Here is a 22,531-nt window from a genome sequence, read left to right on the forward strand (position 1 = left end):
TCAAAGAGAATAATTTCTGGGTCACGCTTGCCGACTTTGAGACATTGTGAGCGTTGAATGGAAACCAAACAGGTCCATGTTTCTTGTTTTGAGGTCACTCAGTTCCCCCTGCAGCTTACAAATGTTTTCTTTCCTCAGACACGACGACCTGAAGGAGATGTTGGACAGCAACAAAGACTCGCTGAAGCTGGAGGCGATGAAGCGCATCGTGGCTGTGAGTATAAATAATGTTTACTTTGGGAATTCTCCACGGCCCGCTAAGTCATGAGAAAACAAACGCCATATGTACGAGTCAACGTGCATCATTTAAAAATCATTCAGACAAACACACAAAGCGTGTTCTCTGTATGTATCAAACTGGATTTGATACATTTGAAGGATAAGAATGCTTTAATAGGATCTGCAGATTAAAATACCGTGGTCAGAGAAGTGCGCAGTCAGCTGTTAAATATTCATAACTCATAATCTGGAGCTCCACACCCATTTCCTCATTCATCATCTCTGCAGGACAGGGACGATAACAAGGGAAGGAAAAGCCTGCAAGAATAAAATATAAAACAGTTGCATTTCTTTTGCAAATTAATAAAAAATGTCACCTTGTAAATCCTCACTGCTGCTTTGTTCTTGCTCTTCTCTGCAGATGATCGCACGTGGAAAAAATGCATCTGATCTCTTCCCTGCTGTGGTGAAAAATGTGGCCTGTAAAAACATTGAGGTTTGTAAAAAAGGCTTTAATGTATTCGTTGTTTTTCTTCGGCTTGTGTTGTTTTGATCTGGTAGAGAAGTTGCTTTCTGCGTTGCTTTTTCTTGCTTGTAATTTAAGAATCGTCTTATCACATTTTTCAAAGCCCTTTGGCTTTATCTCACCTCAACCAAAATTGCAATTTCCATCCTCTCCTTTTTCTGAGGTTTTTATCACTTTATCATTTGGATTAAAACAGTCGGTTTGTTTCTGCAGGTGAAGAAGCTGGTGTATGTTTACTTGGTGCGTTACGCCGAGGAGCAGCAGGACCTCGCTCTGCTCTCCATCTCCACCTTCCAGAGAGGGTTAAAGGTACAGCAGCTTTCATACGAGACAAATACTTCAACACTTCAACACAAAGAAAAATAATTGGGTTGAAATGTTATGATGTAAATCAGAAAGTATAGGTGTCCTGTATGTTTGATTTCTAGCTGTACCGCTTTGGATCAGACTGAAACATCTCAACAAATATACGACATATTGCCATAAAATTGTGTACACACATTCATGTTTTCCAAAATATCAGTCTGAAATGAGTAATCCCTGATTGTTGATGTGCACCACCATGAGGTTGAAATATTATATTTTAAGTGTAATATCTTATTTACAATTCATTGAAATATTTTCACTTGGAAATTTGCAACAGATTTTCAAGATCCTTGAAGGAGCAATTAGAAATAACTGATCCCTTAACTTTTCATTTAGTGCCATCATCAGGATTCACATTTGAACTGGTCAAATATGTTGTTTAATGACCAAATACATTTCTCAAATGTTAGCATGCTAACAGGCTAAACTAAGAAAATGCTGCCTGCTAGTCTTTAGCATGTTAGTGTTGTCACTGTGAGCAGTTTACCCAGGGCCGTCATGAGGCCCCACGCAAAGTTATATGATGAGGCCCTCTGTTTCGCGAGCGACCGTCGACGGGGGGGGGGGTGCTAATTGCGCCGCATAAGCGTATTTTTAGCTCAGTTGAGGCACCCTCCACAAGATGAGGCCCCCTCCGCAAGGTAAGGCCCCACGCAGTCTGCATGATCGGCCTGTAGGGAGGGACGGCCCTGAGTTTAGCTCAAAGCTCATCTGTGCTAAATACAGACTAACTGTGCTGTAGACTCCTAACCAAATGAACCTGGCTTTAATATTGTTTCTGAACTTTTGGCTCTTTTCTTTTTGCAGGATCCGAACCAGCTGATCCGAGCCAGCGCTCTGCGAGTCCTCTCCAGCATCCGAGTCACGATCATCGTCCCCATCATGATGCTGGCCATCAAAGAGGCTGCCTCTGATATGTCTCCGTACGTCAGGAAGACGGCCGCTCACGCAATCCCCAAACTCTACAGGTGACAAAATGAGACTTTTTCAGTACTCAGACCCCCGATCCCCTGTTCTTTACAGTGTGGCGAACTAAGATTATTTCACTTATTAATATTTATTGCATGAGGCCTCTTTAATGACAGATATTACTGCTTGAAAACAGGTTTATATTTAAGATTAAAATAAGCAATTATACATCTTTAAGTTAGAAATCAGTGTTTAAGGCCACAGCATGAGTCATAGTCTTCAGTTTGAGAACCACGAGGCTAAAATGTTATGACTCTGAAAATGAAAGCCTTTCATGGCAGAAAAGCTTACTATTATTTATACTCAACAGTATAATTTCTTTAAGAACAATTCCTCTCTCTCTTGCTTTTCTTGTTTTATGCATTGTTTTTTGTCTTCTCTGTCCACAGTTTGGATCCAGAGCAGAAGGACCAGCTGATCGAAGTCATAGAGAAACTCCTCGCTGACAAAACCACGGTGAGTTTTCACACCACAGATCCAGGATTTTATCTGTGTTTCTTTTGACAAATGCAAATAGAAGTTTGAGGAAGTACACAACATATCAGTAGCAGCTAACTAGCTAAATGTTTTTGATTGCATCATTTGTTTAACCAGTCTCCCTCTGGCAGGCTTTGCATTCACTTTTGCAATTTGATCAAAAATGTAGTCCCTATTTACAGATTTAGTTTAGTAAGTAATATAAATATCATTACCATCATTACAAAACACTCGCTGCTACTGTACAGTATATAACTTGTGCAATATTATTATTATTAATAATGTGCTATGATAACGTGCAATTACGTATCTGCCACTACGTTTTTTTTGCACAACTAAATACTGCTAATATTTACATTCATTATGTGAGCGTCTATGTTTCATGTTTCCTGTAGATATCTAATTGCTCTTTTTAGTGTACAGTTTTGCTATTATGCTGCTGTGTTTATTGTATCTTAGTAACTCTGGCACAACAATTTCCTTCAGGATGAATAAAGTCTTACCTTATCTTAATATAATATTTATTAAACCTCAAATATATTATTTATGTAACAAATCAACTATGATAATTGAAAAATGCATTAGCTGTTTTTGTGCCTCAGTAATCGTCCTGTACATCATGTTCTGTCCTGACATTCAACAACATTTTGGTAACCCCCCCCCCCCCTGTGTGGTCAGCTGGTGGCAGGGAGCGTTGTCATGGCGTTTGAGGAAGTTTGTCCCGAACGCATCGAGCTGATCCACAAGAACTACAGGAAGCTGTGCAACCTGCTGATCGACGTGGAGGAGTGGGGGCAGGTGGTCATCATCAACATGCTGACCCGCTACGCCAGGACCCAGTTCCTCAACCCCAACATGAACGTGAGTTAGAGACACAGAGAGAATCAGTGCAGACCCCAAAGGTGGTCGGTTTATATGTACGATAGTAACTTCAGCGATTTGTACAGTACGTTTTTTTTACTTTTTCTGAGGTGATGAAACTCACGTCAGACTTATTAGCTTGCCACTGAAATGTGTAAATCAGCAACTAAAGCAATTACAATCAATTATTTTCATTCAAGATTTTTACGTCTATTTTTAATTTTATCGGGAAGTACATTTGTTTATAAAATGCAAGAAAATATAAAAATATTTCCAACTTCTTTAATTTGTTATGACTAACAATAGAAAACCTTAAACATATTTTATTTATGGTGAAAAGAATACAGAAAAACATGAATTATATAATATTTATGAAGCAAAAACCAGTACAGTTTTTGATATGTTTGCCTGATAATTGCCCTAAAAGACGTGAATATAAAGCACATTTTAAAACAACCTATGCTTACCGACATGCTATACAGACCATAGTAGGAAGCTGACACATTTATTACAAAATACAAATAATCATCAATGCTCAAATAACCATGGCATATATCATGCAAAAAGGTAAATTGACTAATTTGCATAGAAACAGGATTATTGTGCAACAACAAAGTCTACATGTAGATGCACAATTTTTATTTTGTTGGATGAATTATATTCTTACGGTTATGCCATTGTTAATGTGTAAAGGTACAAGCCACCCTATCACTGTTTTCCTTTTGCTGCTTTGCCAACTTTGGGATTTTGAGTCATTTCTCATTCGCAATATGCATGAACTAAGACATGTTTTCATACCACTACAAACATTATCATTTTAGTCATTTCCAATGCATCTACTGACAAATCTGTAGAACCCATTTTGCACCATATGTCGGTCTAACACGAGGATGTCTAATGATGCTTCACATAAACAGTGTTGCTGCCTTTAAACAAATACATTCAAAAGCAAACCGCCATCTGGTGTTTGTTTTTGTGAAGCGGCCAATAAGTATTTTCCATTCAACAGAGATTCTGTCTGGGTCTGTTTGTCCCTCAAACACACGGTTTCATCCCCTCTGTCTCTGCACAGGAGTCCTTTCTGGAGGAGGGAAGCGACAAGACCTTCTATGGCTCGGATGAAGACTCGGATGAGGAAGAGGAGGACAAAGACAAGAAGGCGGAGGCTCCCATGGTCAAGAGGAAGCCGTACGTGATGGATCCAGATCACCGGCTGCTGCTGAGAAACACCAAGCCGCTGCTGCAGAGCCGCAACGCAGCCGTAAGACACTCTGAATCACACACACACACACACACACACACACACACACACACACACACACACACACACACACACACACACACACACACACACACACACACACACACACACACACACACACACACTAACAATGACTCTCCACTTGAGCCAGTTGCCATGGCAGAAATCATAATGGCTTTCTCTCCAACATTAGCAGCAGGTCGGTTTTTTGATTAGTTGAGGTCTTCAGATGCACGACCTTAGTTTGCGCTAACAAGAAGCTGTAGTGCCTTTGAGCAGCTACTCAGATCTGACCTCTCCTTGTGGAGCGTGGATAATCTCCCAAAGGAAATTAATAAAGCAATCCACTACATTAGAGCTGCTGTGGTCATCTTGGAAAAGCCTGTTTGGATCAATGTCAGATGTTAGGAGACTCCCCGGTCACACATTATCCTGTCTTTGTTCTGCTGTTTGATTCAAGGCATTTCAAGATTAACCTTGGTCCTCATAATGCATGTTGTTTAGCAGCGTGCTCTGTAATTGTAATTGGTTTTCCTTATCCCTTATTCCTCTCCTTTTAAATATTTTAATAGCTTTGAGCCTTTTTGAAGTTTTATTTTATTTTACAAGAGAAGGGCATTCATTGGAAGTAAGCATCTACTCATATTATCTAAAGGTGCTTTAGATAATATTCATTCACTAAATGATGCTAAACAGTTGTGGAAAAAATGTTACACCCCTGATAAAAGGGGAGAAATCATCACGAGAGGGAAAGCGACAACTTTACTCAAGTGCATTTACAAGAATACAACACTTTCAAATAAATATATTGCCTACAAAAGGCTTGTTGAGACTACAAGATAGTATTTAAGAGACTTCTCTCTCATGTTAGTGTGACAACAACATAGCTCAAACATCACAAAGTTAATTAAACACAATATGAAGGTAATAGATTAAACAATAATTAATGCAAAAATAATGCATACAGACAAAAGCAATCGATCTCTGGATCCCAGATCAAGGCCATCTAAAGCGTGTTTCAGCTCTTTGTGGATCTGTCCGGTCCACACATTCACTGTTCTGGTTCCCCCTCACTGCTCTAATAGTGGCAGGCAGCTGTTTGCAGTGAAACATCCTTGAAACCACCAACACTAAGTGCTCAGCACCAAACAGCACACAGACACAGTTAGCAACAACATGGCGAACATAACGAAGCATTAAACAGCTAAAGAGCCAGAGCCCAGGAGTTAGAGGGACCCACACAGACGACATTATTGAGTTTCATCCACCAGGTAGACATGACTCCAAATGAGTTCTATTGTTGCTCCATCATTTCCAGATGTGTAAGTAAGTGGAATTAAGAGTTTGCAGGGTCAATTTAAACGGATATATGTCAATGTTGTGTTAAAAACTTTGTCAAAGTGACCAAGAAAAACGGTATCTCAAAGCTTCTCAAAAGATTATTTTTAGATCAAAAGCTGATATGAACTTTGCAGCTCCCCTTAGCGTCTTTCACCTCCTTGTTTTGATTATATGGAAACAAGTTCACTGTATTCTCATCAATCCTGTCAGTGATTCAGGCATCTGTTTTCATCTAAAAAGCTGAAATAAACTCCTTAAAGAGACAGATACTTCCCTGAGGAGGCCGGAAGCAGGGCTAAAAGATAATATTGAACATTCATGAAGTAGCCAGAAACACGATTGATGATTGAGTTTAGTATGCAGATCGAGATTTTTTGAAAAAGCACAACCCTCCCCCCTGAGTGCCAGATAATTTCTTGAACTTTAAATCAAAAATGTTCTTCTTCCATTTAGCTGTAAAACAGGGGTGTCAAACTCAAGGCCCGGGGGCCAAATCCGGGCCGCGACTTCATTTAATGTGGCCCCACAAGAGCTCTGAAAGAATATAATACGTTTATTATACGGTTACATGCCGATTTACAGAAGCACGTTGCCCATAAACTACATGTCCCACAATGCATCTCAAATATGAATGTTGTTCAGAATTTGCCTTTTTTTCTCAGAATTCGACTTTTTTGCTTTAAAATTTCACATTCTTTTACATTTTCACATTTTTTCCAGAATTTGGCTTTTTAAAAAAAATCATTTTGTGACATTCTCACTGAAGAGACTTCCAATTATTTGCCCTAGACTTCTGCTTTCAGACGTAGTTAATTATTAAGTTATTACCCTATCCCATAATAATCCAATGCAGAGGAAATATTGTAATATAATACATATACGTTTATATATATTAAATATTTATACATGTATTTTTATATAGTCTTAAAGTTACAACCGGCCCTTTGAGTGCAACCATAATGCTGATGTGGCCCGCGATGAAATTGAGTTTGATACAGCTGCTGTAAAACAAGAAAGAGGGCAACACAGTATTTGATTTACTTCTTTCATGCATATCCAACACATTGGCAGAATAAATCACATTTCACATCTGCACGGCAATAAACTGCAGCAAGAGGCAGTGATGGTAATGGACTGTTGCTTTGGAAATGAATGAATTGTAACAACAGGAGTAAATATTGAACGCCCAGATGGATGACATAGTACATAGGTTAGTTACACTGTATTTTATATTGTGCAATTGTTTTTACCCTCCTTTTGTTTTCCCTGCATCAGGTGGTGATGGCTGTGGCTCAGCTGTATTTCCATCTGGCTCCTAAAGCGGAGATCGGGGTGATCGCCAAGGCCCTGGTCCGTCTGCTGAGGAGCCACAGGTGAGCTGACCTTCTGAAATTAATTCTCTATTCAAATTGCAATGCTGCCTATTAAAGCATCAGGCCTGTTAGAAAATTAAAAACTGTGAAATGAAGGCAGCCGCATGAGCCATCTGTCAACATTATAGTGGCTGAGAATGGAGCTAAGGTGGAAAACAGTACTGCAGAAATGAGTTAGCTTTAATTAATGTTTTGTTTCTTTCTGTCATCTGGCTTTTCCAATGGGTTTTATGTTGGATTTCTGAAAAAAAATCTACGGTTAACACAAGCTAAAGAACTGTTTGCTTCTGACATAAAATACAACAGATACACATATCATTACAAAAAAAGGCAGTGGCTAATAAAAGATGGATTAACATAATATTTTGGATCCTACATTGTACAATGAATTGGCTTAATTAGACTACAGAGGTTGTCAGGGAACAATAAAAGCCATCATGCTAAAAACAAGAAACCCATTTACTCAGTGGTGATGACGTTGAAGTCCTGCGCTTGTTGTATGGTTAGCATTATGTTAGCTTATAGCAGCCATTGCTTTTATGCTTCAAAATCCTACATGTGGTGTTCAACTTTTGTGAAGTGTATCCTCCTAGATCCTAAAAGTTTCTCTTATTTCTGACATAACTCAAAAGAAATAAGCCCTTTCCGCTTTTTGTCAAAGAAACCAACGCGATGCTAACTTCCTGTTTGATTCGCTAAATACGTCAGCACATTCAACTGCGTTTATGAAACACTGCTGAATGTGCTAGGAGAACACTATAAAGAACATCAGCAAAGTGGAAAACAGTATGAGAACTGTCGAAAAAAATGACAAGTGAGGGTAGTAAAATAAATCTGCTCTGGCCTGAAGCGAGGAGTGAAATTAAACAGGGAGCTGGGTGCGTCTGAGGTAAACATGGAGGCATAAAGCATGAGGAGCGATGGCTGTAGTCCTCACACTGCCTCTTATTGAGCGGGGGTCCTGTGGCTGAGCGGCTGTAATGGGATCATCACTCAGAGCCGGCAAACAGCCTCTCTGTCGCACACCACCATATGTTTGTTAACACTTTATTATTCATACGGAGCCTCAGCGCTAATCACAAACATACTGGTTTATTACCCTGAGAGATAATGCACGCACGTTTAACAAGAATGCTGCTTAAGATTTGAAATGTTATCTTGGTCTTGCTTGTTTATTAGACAATCTACAAACATACCAGAGTGCAGATGTGATATGCATTAAGATTATTAGTTTCTGTTGACATGTTGATTTCAGTATCTGTATTGCACAAGTAACACATATTACTTCCAGAGTTGTATCTTAATCTAAGGAATAGGATTACAAAGATTCAGGAACCATGTTGATTTGATTTTCTTTAGATGTTACTGCCTGTAATGGATGCCATATGCTTTTGGCAGCTGGGAGAAATGTCACATTAAATAGATCGGCAGTGGCTCAGTCAGTAGGGGCTTGGACTGGGAGCTGTAGGGTCGCCGGTTCAAGTCCCCGACCAGACCTAAAATATGGAGTGTGCTACTTGGAGAGGTCCCAGTTCACCTCCTGGGCCCTGCCGTGGTGCCCTTGAGCAAGGCACCGGACAACCCCCTTCCCCCCTCAATCCCATTGCTCCCCGGGCGCTGTACAATAGCTGCCCACTGCTCCTAGTACTAGACTCCTGGTACTAGGATGGGTTAAATGCAGAGAACACATTTCACTGTGTGTGCTCTGGTATGTGTGACCATTGAAGAGGGGTTCATCCCTCCCAATTCTTCTATAATGTTATCAGTATGACCTACTGCAATTTTCTAAGTTATATTATTATGTAATATCTTTTTACTGTCTTTTCTTACGTAGAACTTATGTATTTTTATTTTAAAGCTCAGTTACATCTCCTATATGAACAGTTCTCTACACATTTTTTTATTAATACTCAATAATCTTTGCCGATGTATAAATATTCATACAAATATTTCCATTGTTGTGAAGAGCTGTGGACCTCTCATGGCCACAGGATTTCTCCGGTCAGGTAGACAGGATAAAAACAGGAATTTTATAATTTTTTCACCACAGTTTTTACCCTTATCATTAATGTCTTGTGTTTATGTCTATCCTTACAGTGAGGTCCAGTACGTCGTTCTTCAGAATGTGGCGACAATGTCGATTAAGAGGAGGGTGAGCGACATCTGCTGCTGTCTTTTGGTTGTTTGTGAAATCTAAAACCAAATGCTGCAGATTCACAGATCTTATTTTTCCTCTCTTCTCTCCATCGTGTGCTACAGGGGATGTTTGAGCCCTACCTGAAGAGTTTCTACATCCGCTCTACAGACCCAACGCAGATTAAAATCCTTAAGGTTATTTTCTATTCTATTTCCCTGCTATGTCGTAGTGCTGAAATAATGGAAGACTATTCATCCTTAACCTGAGGCATGGTACAGGGTGTCCGCGGGGTCTTAAAAAGTATTGAAAGTTGATAAATCAATTCCAAATGGTTGGAAGATAAGGAGGAAGGACAATCAATACTGTATATAGTAAATGTGAGGTAAAGTGTGTCGCCAAGGTAACCGGTTACAACTCCAAGTGGCGATGAGGTCTTAAAATGTATGGAAAGGGTCTTAAAAAAGGTCTTAAAAGGTCTTACATTTGACTTCAGGATTCCTGCATATACCCTGTGGTAGTATAACAAAGTATATCCTCAATCATTGTAAACCCACTTACACAGAGTCATAAAATCGACTCGTGCCAAATCAACTCCCAGGAATAAGAATGAAGCTGTGTCTAAATCAATCTGAAAAAAAGGACTGTTTAAAAATGAAAGTGCAGTTTTCTGGCACAGGTTTTAAGAAGTAAACAACAATGTACAAGTTATGCAGTAATTGCAGTAAGCCCCGTTTTGTATTCCACTTTTAATTAAGTTTAAATAAAACGTTTTTCTCTGTTTGTCTTTGCAGCTGGAGGTTCTCACCAATCTGGCGAATGAGACGAACATTTCCACGATCCTCCGAGAGTTTCAGGTACAGTCATGATGCTTTGTGAAGAACGGACACAAATAAATAAAGCAGAATCAGGTTTATTGCCAAGTAGCTTCACAGAAGTAATTTGTATTTCCATGCATATATAAGCACAGTAGGAGAAATTAAAAAAAAAACTATTATAAAATGAAAAGTAAAAAAAAGAATATTACAAGAAATATAAATGTACAAAAGAAAGTAATCAGTAATCATGGTAATGTGCAACGTTTACAGTATGGATATATAATAGTATAAGGACTGACTCTCAAGATGTGCTTTAATGCAACACATATATAAGATAAGATGAAGCTTAATGAAGCCTATAGGGAATTCAGCAGTTAAGAGTGATACTTCACTGAGGAGGGATAAGCCACTCTGTATTTTACACTTTACTAAGTGAATACTTCTCTCTGGCAGACGTACATTAAGAGCATGGATAAAGACTTTGTGGCCGCCACGATCCAGGCCATCGGCCGCTGCGCCACAAACATCGGGGAGGTGAGGGACACGTGTCTGAACGGCCTGGTGCAGCTGCTGTCCAACAGAGACGGTGAGTCCTTCTGCGTCACACTCTACACTACAGGCTTTAAATGATATACTGTATATATATAATGTGTATATAGAGTAGGAGGGATTCATTGTTGTGGCTAGTTGTATCAGATACTGGGTCAATATGATCATTTAATCAAGCTTGTTCATTTACATTTGAAAATTAGATTGAATTTAATACAACTGAATATATCCATGAAGGCAATATATGAGATATAATTATCGAGTTTTAAGGAGATTTCCAGAAAGTCTACACATTTAAACAAGGGGGGGAAAAAAGACAAAAAAATCTGGCCTGTCTTATAAAGTCAAAAGTTCAATTTAATAATTTTTTTTTAAATCACATTTGGCATTATTTTGTACCTTTTAATTTAAATAAAGTGCGAGGGGGAATAAAATCCTCAAAATAAAATAATAAAGTTTGTTTTTTAAAAAGAAAAATGACACAGGTGGCCGTGGAGCCTCTGACAGGTAAATGTTATTTCATTTACCGACCCCTTGCCTCCTGTTATTTTTCAAAAAGGGAAGGGAAGTTGAGTATCCCTGATCGAGGATGAAATGAGGAAAACATAATTACTGTTTATTTGATGATTTATGGCTGTTCCTCCTGTCGTGCAGAGTTGGTGGTAGCAGAGTCGGTGGTGGTGATTAAGAAGCTGCTGCAGATGCAACCGGAGAAACACAGCGACATCATAAAGCACATGGCCAAACTCACTGACAACATCCAGGTGAGAAACTGCTGTCATTAACTGGCTGTAAAAAATCACAGCGAAAGGAACACTAATTGTTTTAGAGTTGCTGTGTGAAAAGAGGTCTGCCAAATAAACTTGTATCCATTTTTTCCTGACAAAAGAGAAACACAACCATTTCACAACCATCTAAGGCGGTGTTTACACGAGAACGAAACGGGTTGTATCCGCTACTTTTCTCTCGCGTATAGCCCGTTCGTTCACACGAGGCCGTAACGGAACCGCGGAAACGGACCCCGCAAACGATAACGGGTCCCAAGGTAGATAGATCTGCAAACGGAACGCTCTGGGGGGCCAAACGGCTCCGTGTGCACGCCCTATACGATCATTTCCTGATAACGATGAAGCCATTGCCCCGCCTCGCCCCACCTCTGCTGCTCACTGCTGTCGCATGGTCAGTAGCTACTGACAGTAGCTACTGACCATGCGACAGATGTTAGTGCAAAATCTACAGCTCCTCTACCACAACCATCAGCAACAAGTGGACATGGAGAATTACATGAACTACATGTTTCTAAATCTACCGCGGGGCATAAACAGAAGGGCAACCATGGCAACCATGCTCGGGGGTCTTCTTCGCTGCTTTTGGTGTATTTTGTGGCGAAAGTACAGCGCCACTTACAGGCCCGGCATATGTACTACAGCGTTTCCAGTGGTCTCGTGTGAACGGACACGTTAAATGAGCCCGTTTGCGTTTGCGCTCCCGTGTAAATGGGGTCTAATTTAACTTCAATTGTTCTCAGGTGCAGATGGTTTACACTTACAAAAGCCAATTGTAGCGGCAAAAACTCCCTATGAGTTATGCCGCTGAGAGGCTAAAAGTTGCTCTTCGCTTTGACATGTTCCATATAAGAGTCCGTAGTCATTTATGGTCCATGGTGTTTAATAAAGACAAAAGAACAATATACAACTCCAGACCTCATGGTCAACAGAAAGTATCAGAGCCATTCTCCCTCTCCTCTACGTCATATCCCAAGACCGGCATCCAACAGGTGACCTATAGTAAATACCAACAAACCACACCCACGTGACAATTGCCGGAAGTGATAAACAATAACAATCAAACGTGATGCAAACAGAAATGAAGATAATACCATAATAGAAATAATAAGCAATGGCAAAACAAGCATTTTGGCTCCTAGACCAATCACAACCATGTATTTTAACTGTGGTTGTTCTCAGGTGCCGATGGCGCGGGCCAGCATCCTGTGGCTGATCGGAGAATACTGCGAGCACGTTCCCAAGATCGCTCCGGATGTCCTGAGGAAGATGGCCAAGTCGTTCACCAACGAAGAAGACATTGTCAAGCTGCAAATCATCAATTTGGCCGCCAAGCTTTATCTCACCAACTCCAAACAGGTGTGTTTCTGGAAATGTGTCACGCGTATATTTTTTTACCTTTTAATGCTATTTTATTTCTACTTCAGAAATATTTAGATTTTTTATTTCTGCTGTCTTCATTTCTCTCATGTACATTGCCTTGTTTTTTATGCTGCGACCGACCGACCGACCGACCGGCCGACCTACCTACCTACCGACCGACCTACCTACCTACCTACCTACCTACCTACCTACCTACCTACCTACCTACCTACCTACCTACCTACCTACCTACCTACCTACCTACCTACCTACCTACCTAAGATTTTGTAATGACAGCATGTATTTTCTGATTACCATTGCTATTTGAGTTTTCTCTGTGGTGAATTAAAAAAGAGTATTATGCCTTTTGATAATCGTACTACTTATTCAGTCTGCCTTCAGTTTGAACATTTAACTGTATTGCTTTCCAAAGGTTTGCTGATATGAATTAACAAAAAGTACCATACTTCAATACAGCACTCAAACACAACCAGACACATGCACACTCTTAGAAATGGTGAATATAATTGTTTGTAATGTCGTTCATTATCTTTCCTCAGACCAAACTGTTGACGCAGTACGTCCTCAACTTGGCCAAGTACGACCAGAACTACGATATCCGTGATCGGGCGCGCTTCATTCGTCAGCTCATCGTGCCGACCGAGAAGAGCGGAGCGCTCAGCAAGTACGCTAAGAAACTCTTCCTCGCCATCAAACCTGCTCCGGTTCTCGAGTCTCCATTCAAAGGTATATTGAATATGTTTTTACCTTGTTTATGATCTTTTATCTTCAGTTTTCCTAACACTAAGAACACCTTTTGAAACGGTCACCATGGCCTTAAACACTTCAGGAGTTAGTAAAACACATGATGACATTTTCTAAGATGTGTGATCAACCCTTTCTGAGGATGTCCATCTCAAATTAACTTCCATGTATCTGCTTGGAAATCATTGAAAAAAGACAATTCAGAACTTGCCAGAGAATCGTCACGTTTTAATGTTTTCTTCAGTATCAACACGATCCAGTGTAGCTAATTCGATATCATTTAATGATACATATTTAGCAAAATGCAGCCACCAGCTAAAATACTGACTCCCCTGCGACATTGTACGTTCTATTTAACCCTCCTGTTGTCTTCGGGTCAAATCTGACCGATTTACTACTTTCATCAATCATAACCTTTTTGTTTTTACATTCGATTGCATTAAGGCTTTATGATATCCTTCACAGTAGACATTTGAACATAAACAATTGCTGATCACCACGTTCATTGCATTTTGGATGATTTAGTCAACTTTGTAACACCCATGGTGTTCCCATAAAGAAAAGGAATTAGTAACCATCCGGATCAGATAAAACACACACACACACACACACACACACACACACACACACACACACACACACACACACACACACACACACACACACACACACACACACACACACACACACACACACACACACACACACACACACACACACACACACACACACACACACACAATCTAGATGTGTTCCCCCCTTATGTGCCCAATCCCCCCATGTGAAACACACACACACACACACACACACATACACATACACATACACATACACACACACACAGAACAACTTGACACATTTCCCGCTCTTATGTGCCCATCCCCCCACATGGATCACACCTGGCACACGCAATACATGTTCAGTGTCTGTTCTTTGTATATTTACTGCAGTTGTTCATGTATACCAGTAGTCTGATACAATATGTACAGTTTGAAAGGGTGTTCAATGAAATGTGGTGATGATTAATGGTTTTTGTGTTAATGTAATAGCAGTTCAAACAGGACCGGTCAAATTTGACCACGAACACCAAAGTAAGGGGGGGGAACACAAAGACAATAGGAGGGTTAAATCTCCTAATCCCCCCAAATTATGGGATTATTATTTTTTTCAATTATTTAATAATCCTTCCAATAGAATATTAATAAAAGTAACAAAGTGCCTTACTTAGTGCAGATTAACATTTCAGATTTTTGTTTTGTGTTTTTTCAGATCGAGACCACTTCCAGTTGGGGTCTTTGTCCCACCTGCTGAATGCTAAGGCCGGCGGCTACCAGGAGCTGCCCGACTGGCCCGAAGCCGCCCCAGACCCCTGCGTGCGCAACGTGGAGGTGAAGGATTCTGTGCGTGCAGTGGGAACAGTAATTTACAGAGACACAGGGGTCCTCTGGGCTCTCCAGGGGGCCACAACAGTGGAGGGGAGCGAGGGCTGCTCCTGCCCCAGAGCAGTGTCTCAGAGGGGGCCGCGCAGAGCCTCACATCCAATACTACATTTACTCCAATATAACATTTACCATCATTCATCCACTTACAGCTCATTAGCATTAACAGCTCATCAGTAACGTGCATCATTTTGGGTCATTTATCTCCAAACGCTGCCTCTCACCACCCTCCATGGAGGAGAGTGAGTCACAGAGGAGAAAAGAGGACTACACTTTCTATTTAAAAAAACTTCTGATTCACTCTGAAAACACGGGCGCCCTCTCTGCTGCACTGGCTTCTGTTTCAGCAGCAGCTCCATCGCCCCGTCCGGGTGATTTATCACCAATGTTTGAGCCAATAGCACATGAGAAGGGAACAGATTTAGGAGATAAAAATCAAACAACAAATCCGGCTCAAAATTAAAGCAAACCACTTTAATTTTGGGCTAGAGGTTCACCTACGGAGGGCCGGCACCTACAGTCATACTTTAACAAAGGGGCTACTTATATGTTATTTTGCATCCATGTTTTTACTAATTATTCCCCACAGTTTGAAGTTGAACTCAAACAAACCTTTTAAATTTAATTCTGAATGTAAAAAGTCATCCAAATTTACCAAAGTCCCTCCTCTTCTTCTCCATCCCATTCACTCCATGTGCCATCGGTTCATAACCAACTATGTGATTTAAATGAAGACATCAAATCAAAACTTGAGCGTGTCACTCTTTTGTCAAAATCAACACTCATAAAACCCACTTGATTTTGAACTCCAGGAGTGACCTCAAGTCTTGATTGTGTCATCATACTGTATTTGTGAAGTATTGTGATTGATTTGTATTCTAACACTTTATGTTTCATACCTCAGTGTTTAAAGCACATTTCAAAAGGAGGCTTTTAGCTGAATACGTAAATAAGTTGCTTTACTGTTGACCATTTTCCAAAGCATTTGAATCATGAATTGATTCCAGGCAGACAGTACTCCATCACTGCCGTTGAGAGCTGGATCAGTTTTGGGAACTCAAAGCTGATTTTCTGACAACATGCCGCATACTGTAACTTCAACTAAGTTAGCAAGGCTCTATATACTGTAGCCCCTTTATTGAGTTTTAAAACCAGAAAAACATGGCAGATAAACTACCAACATCACAGCTATGATTCCCGATGTTTTAGAGGACAATCAGTTTGCTCCAGCTGTAGCGTTAAATAACATCCAGAGGAGTAAAATGCATTCAAAATGCCACGCTTTTTTAGTTTCAGACAATAATACAGTACAATATATCTTTCAGTCACATTCACATGTTCAGTTTTAACCAGCTGTATCAATACAATCCTGAATAGGTTTCAAGTATTAGACAACCAGTAACAGAGTACCACTCCAGGGCTAAAAAATATATATAATAAAGATAGCCTGCCGCAGAAAACAAGACAAAAATAAATAACAATTAATAGTAAATAATAAAAATAGTAATGATGGAGAGAGAATACAAAAATGCCACATTTGGATTTCAAGCAGATCTCAAATCTTTGCCAGTTGTAAGTGTTTTAAAGTGATTGATAAACAATGGACGGCCCAAAGGTAGTAATTCAGTCTAAAACTGTGGGAGATTTTCACAAAGCAACCTGCCGCATTACTGCAACTAAGTTGGCAAGGTCATACCCCAATTTGACCTTTTATTGTGATCTGGCAGGGATCACTACATTAGTTCCTGACATCAACAGAAGATATACAACTCACACATCAACATGGACCACAACACAAGTCATTTAGGAACATTCAAACTAAGCTAAAATACAGTTAGGCAGGTATAAAAGACAAGAATACAAGTTACAGTGCAGTGTAAGAAATACATTACTACTTGATTCAACATTTGTGGTGTTGAAAAAGGAATAATTAAACACTTTGGAATCTCAGTTGTAAGTGTCTTACAATTTAAAGAAAGACTATGGACCACTACTAAAACACTGATTCAGTCGTAAAAAGTATGCTTTGAGGAAATGGTCAGCAGTGATGTGTAATATACAAAGTCTCCCATTGCCCCCCTGCTCTCCCTCTGCCTATCAAACGTCTCCGCAGACAGAGGAGGTCTTCACCACCGGCGAGGGGAGGATCGGCTTGCTAGGAGAACGGAGAGAGGTGCCCCCCCCCCCCCTCAGTTTGGGAGTGCGGTGGTGTTTGTTTTGATGACTGCTCTCTCTTTCACTAGAATGTAGAAACTGATGATGGTCGAACTGAAAGGATTAGTGAGAGTTTTCCCTTCAGTGCTGCTGAGTCACTGCTGAATGATATTTATCCCAGGGGTAAAGAGGTTAACTAGAAGAAACAAAATCATAATTGATTCGCTTTAAGGATTCAGAGTTGATGCGTAATTGTAAAATGTAATTTGAGAAGCAAATCAAAGAAGGGTTAGACAGTTTGATCTTTGATAGGTTACGTTACTTTGATGTCCTGGAGCTTTTGACCACTTTCCATTGCCTTCATCAAGGATGACATTTGCTAAGTTGTCTATTTGTTCAATATTTACCCTTATATTCATTATTTAAGTGCTTTCAAGACCTAAAAACTTTAACATTTAAACTTGAAGATTGCAGTTGACCAAACCATGTCCTCCCAAGTTCTTCCTACTTAGTTATTATAACAACTTGTGCAAAGCAGCCTATGTTTATTGTGTGTTTATTTGTCTGTGTGTCACCAGGATTACAGACAAACTACTGACCTGATTATCATGAAACTTGGTAGAAGCTTTGGACAAAGAAGATATCATAACATTTTGGAGTAGATATAGGGATTATAGGGATTGTTTTTAACTCATGGAAACTTGGCAGAGGTCTCCATTTTCAAAGTGCCCTTCCAGTTTACACTTATTTTTGAGCCAACAAAGAGAAGAAGCCCTATACATGTTCAAATGATTAGTAGGTTTTAACCTCCTGAAGTCCAATGGCAACTTAGCAAGCTTCATCTGTTAATGATTATTAAAAAATTGAAAAGCAATTGGATAAAAATGTGGCGCAGTGGGCTAGTGTGTTGGTGTTCGGATCAGGGGAGCACAGGTTCAAACCCCGCTGCAGTCAGCATGTCGTTGTGTCCCTGGGCAAGACACTTCACCCTCAGAGATTGTTTTGCCACACTAGCTAGCAGACCACTGACTTTAATTTTTCCGCAACTAAATTGTCTTCCTTGACATTTGTGACACGTTTTGTGGATGTGTCACAAATGTTGTTTGTGTGAAACTGAGTGTTGTGATTCAGATTCCTGCTTTCCCCCTCCTCCTCCTCCTCCATCTCCTCATTTAGTTCATTTAAATCCATGCCACTACAACACCCTGCTTTGTCACTGATTGACACATTGAATAATGCATTGTCGTGTTTTTGCTTGATTTAGAAGTAGGTAGTGAATGTTAATGTTGACTTTTTCTTTATTTAAGTTTATAAGTAACACAGTTATATTGGAGTGCGTTGATTTGACCAGAAAGAATAATTCACTTGATCTTTTTTAGGCTTCCTTTTTGACACATTGTGGTGAATACTGTAATGAGATTAAGGGTTGCTTTTGTCTCTGATATCAGAAACTGTTCTCACAAGTCTTTCGTTTTCTATTTTCGTTTTCCTGACTATTTTTTTCTAAAAAACCAAACCTCTTTCCTTCCTTTTCTCACCTCCATTCCAATCTTTTTCTGTTTACATCTACCAGGTTTTTACGCTGCTTGAAAGAGTCACAACATTAACGAGTGTGAGTCAGTGAGCGGCAAAGAGCCCGCCTCCTTGAGCCTCCTCCCATTTAGCGGCAAAACCCGAGTGCTTTTTGACACCCTTCCCCCCCCGCGCCTAACGTAGACGCTGTTCTGTGCTTAGCTCAGCCAAAGCTATCTGAAACACAGCCCCCTCTTCCTCGGTCTCTGCCATTAAAGAAGTGATTCTTTTAGCAGGAAGTGACACGTCGAGATGCATTAGCAGCCGTGTGGGTTTTAAATGTCCACTCTTATTAGCTGATGGCTTCAGTTAATGAGTTTGGTCGCAGAAAGAGCAGGAATTTCTTCTTGTTTAAAGTGTGGGAGGAAGGTCATTTCTCCTCAAAGACATCACTTCTCTTAATGGAACTGCTCCCTGTATTAAAAGAAACCCATTTCTGCAAGTGGTCATGAAGGCATCGCCTGGTGTTAACATCCATCTGTGCACAGCATTACTGTCTGCACTGTTTTGTGCTCTCTGAGGGCTGCTTTATCGAGGCCTTCATGGCCACGCTGCTGATATCTGCCTCGTCTCTGCTTCTGTCTGAGGGGTTTATCACGAGGCGAGCTGGAGGCGCTGACTGTCTGCACTCTGCCTCTCTGACAGGTGCCTGAATGGACCAAATGCAGCAGCCGGGAGAAGAGGAAGGAGAAGAAAGTGGACAAGCCGTTCTACTCCGACTCAGATGGAGAGTCCGGGCCCACGGAGTCAGCGGACAGCGGTAACTTTAAGGGGATGAATTGGTGCCAACGAGGCGACTACAAATTAATTCTTATTATTGATCATTCTGCCCTTACTTTTAAAGAGGGCATATTCTGCTTATTTCCAGGTTCACATTTGTATGTTGTTTCTCTGTGACATGTCTCCATGCTTTAATGTTCAAAAAGCTCTTTATTGTTCTCATACTGCCTGTGCTGCAGCACCTCTTTTCACCCTCTGTCTCAAACCAGAGCCCAGTCTGCTCTGATTGGTTAGCTGGCCGGCTCTGTTGTGATTGGTCAACTGGTTAGAGATGTCCCGCCCCTTAGCCTATCACGTACAGTGTGTTGGAGCGCTAGCCAATAGAAGCAAAAGTGTAACATAGTGATGTCATTTGTTACGGAAGTAAACAAAGGAGTCCAATGGAGGCAGAGTGTGTGGCAAATACATAAACATATATAACTCACTACAGGAAAGAGAAAACTCCAAAAATCTATACAATGTAAAGAAACTGTGGAAAATGTCCATGATGATATATTTTAATATCTTAAATATCCTTTTTATAACCTAAAGATATTCAGTTCAATATTATATATTTTTTAAAAGCGGAAATCTTCATATTTGAGATGCTGAATTCAGACATTTCTGCCATTTTCGCAGGACCAAATGTTTTAGTTTAATATTTCTCCGTTACTTAAAGGTGGGGTAGGTAATTCACTTCAGAAACACTTTTTGTTATATTCCATGGAATGCTCTTAACATCCCGATAGCAATGAATATATTAAATGCTTTGACAATAAATACATAAACAAATGTCATCTGTGGAAGCCGTAATACTGTAAAAAGCACGACCAATCATCTGAGCCGGCCCGGCTAAAATAACTGGATGGCCTACCTGCCTGTCAGCCTTCCATCTCGTGCACAAACTTATCTCGTGCCCTCATTGGTCATGTGCACGTTCGTGTGTGTTGGAGGAGGGGCTCTGTAAGGAAGTCTGAAGGAAGGGGCAGATTTTTTTCGGCTGCGTACTTTCAAATTCTAGCGCACTCGAGCTGGTTTCTCCATTCTTACCTACCCTACCTTTAAGTAAACAATTAGTTGGCTAATCCTGGGAGCTCTAGTCGTACTATTACTGTAATCCTTTTATGTTTAAAATATTCAAATTAAAACTATAATGTTCTCCCTGCAGAGTCGGACTCAGCCAGCGGCTCGGAGAGCGGCAGCGGCCTGGAGGAGAGCGGCTCGGGGTCAGAGAGCGAGGAGAGCGAGGAAGGCTCCGAGTCTGAGGAGGAGGAAGAGCAAAAGGACAAGAAGAAGAAGAAAAAGATAGAATTAAAGAAGCCTGTGCAAGAGAGCGAAAGGTAGAACATGCTTCTGTTTTCCTAGTGTTTTAACCTAAACTGAAAAAAGTTAAGATATGACTCGTTTTAGATCTTTTGATCTAAGTGATTTGTCTCATCCCCTTACATAATAACTCCAGGGCTCTAACTGATCTTTCCTTTCCAGCGAGCAGAGCAGTGAAGAGGAAGTGAGGAAGCACGAGAGGAAGAATAAACAGCGTAAGAGCGTCTCGGAGTCTGAATCTGATGATGAGGAGGAGAGCGAGTCTGAAAGCAGCCAATCAGAGTCTGAAGACTCGGAGTCTGAGGCAGAAGTCAAAAAGAAGAAAAAGGTAAGAAAAAACAACCTAAAATGATAAATACTTTCTTAATATCATCTTTAAAACACTCATTGAAGTATGGAAGAAATACTCCTGTATTTAGACTTAGCACAGTCACTTGAAAATCTGTATCTATATTTTCTTTCCTCCTCTTCCAGGCAGCTGAAACTAAACCTCCCCCTAAGCCGGTCAAGAAAGAGTGCAAGAAGGAGAAGAAGGAAATGTCTCTGCTCGACCTCGATGACTGTGAGTACTTTCACCTCCTGTAAAATGTCTGCTCTCAAAGGGAATGTATAAGTGCTCAATTCAGGAAGGCACAGTCAGTGGACAAGTTTGTTGTAAAGTATGGAAGTGTTTCTCAAACTTACAGGATCAAGCAAGAAATAAGATTACAATAATTCAAAGGCTTTTTCATCATAATCACAATAATTGCAGCGTAGTTCTTGGAAATGATCCTGTCGGTTTTTCTGACGTAAAACAGAAAAAAAGACAGATATTTGTGCTCTATGTATGAAATAAAAAATAGGTGAATTCAGTGAGGTGTAAACTTTTGTACATCCTTGTTTATAAGTCATACTCTCCTGTCTCTTTTCGCAGTTGAACCCACTCCGTCTCCTCAAGCCACGCCCCTGAACAGCTTCCTGTCCAGCAGCCTGGTGAACGACCTGGAGGGACTGTCTCTGTCCGACGCCGTGCTCTCTCCGGCAGTAAGTCCTTCATGCTCTTCTCGTCCTCCTAGGTACTATATTTACATTACATTGCATTTCGCTGAAGCTTTTATCCAAAGCGACTTACAATAACTCTGTTATTGACAAACTTGTAAATGCTCAACAACATTTTGTACTCTATTGCAAGGACAATAACGTCTAATTTGATATCATTTTACACAAAAATGGCCTTAAATTGTATTCCTTATCTCTTACTTCCATGTCCCTGTCCCTCTAGTGGTGATATTATGGGAATATGTTTTGAGTATTTAACAATTAGGTTTCATACTTTAGTGCATATAACATTGAAACCATTTCCTCTGTCAGTGGCACACACAAAAATACACATAAATAATATCTTCATATGACTCGTGGCTTTCAAAAAAACATTTGACAAAAAGGCTCATACTGTGGTGATTTCATACTGCTTTGTAATACTTTGTGATCTTCAGGAA

General features: G+C 40.3%; 1 protein-coding gene across 4 annotated transcripts in view; it reads left to right on the forward strand.

The window, feature by feature from the left end:
- Positions 1–22,531, forward strand: part of LOC117497201 (AP-3 complex subunit beta-2) — a 45,523-nt gene that overhangs the window by 17,205 nt on the left and 5,787 nt on the right. For 3 of the 4 annotated variants that reach the window (XM_034149069.1, XM_034149070.1, XM_034149068.1), the window contains exons 2-22: positions 139–214; positions 641–715; positions 959–1,054; positions 1,919–2,079; positions 2,470–2,536; positions 3,236–3,418; positions 4,491–4,679; positions 7,296–7,393; positions 9,491–9,545; positions 9,653–9,724; positions 10,322–10,384; positions 10,799–10,931; positions 11,549–11,658; positions 12,862–13,038; positions 13,602–13,788; positions 15,076–15,206; positions 19,617–19,731; positions 20,899–21,070; positions 21,216–21,381; positions 21,528–21,615; positions 21,967–22,076. In XM_034149069.1, coding sequence (XP_034004960.1) covers positions 139–214; positions 641–715; positions 959–1,054; positions 1,919–2,079; positions 2,470–2,536; positions 3,236–3,418; positions 4,491–4,679; positions 7,296–7,393; positions 9,491–9,545; positions 9,653–9,724; positions 10,322–10,384; positions 10,799–10,931; positions 11,549–11,658; positions 12,862–13,038; positions 13,602–13,788; positions 15,076–15,206; positions 19,617–19,731; positions 20,899–21,070; positions 21,216–21,381; positions 21,528–21,615; positions 21,967–22,076 — 2,524 coding nt within the window. The remainder of the gene's footprint in view (positions 1–138; positions 215–640; positions 716–958; positions 1,055–1,918; positions 2,080–2,469; positions 2,537–3,235; positions 3,419–4,490; positions 4,680–7,295; positions 7,394–9,490; positions 9,546–9,652; positions 9,725–10,321; positions 10,385–10,798; positions 10,932–11,548; positions 11,659–12,861; positions 13,039–13,601; positions 13,789–15,075; positions 15,207–19,616; positions 19,732–20,898; positions 21,071–21,215; positions 21,382–21,527; positions 21,616–21,966; positions 22,077–22,531) is intronic. The other variant, XM_034149071.1, reaches the window with a different exon arrangement.

Source organism: Trematomus bernacchii, unplaced genomic scaffold, assembly GCF_902827165.1.
Source record: "Trematomus bernacchii unplaced genomic scaffold, fTreBer1.1, whole genome shotgun sequence".
Taxonomy (NCBI): domain Eukaryota; kingdom Metazoa; phylum Chordata; class Actinopteri; order Perciformes; family Nototheniidae; genus Trematomus; species Trematomus bernacchii.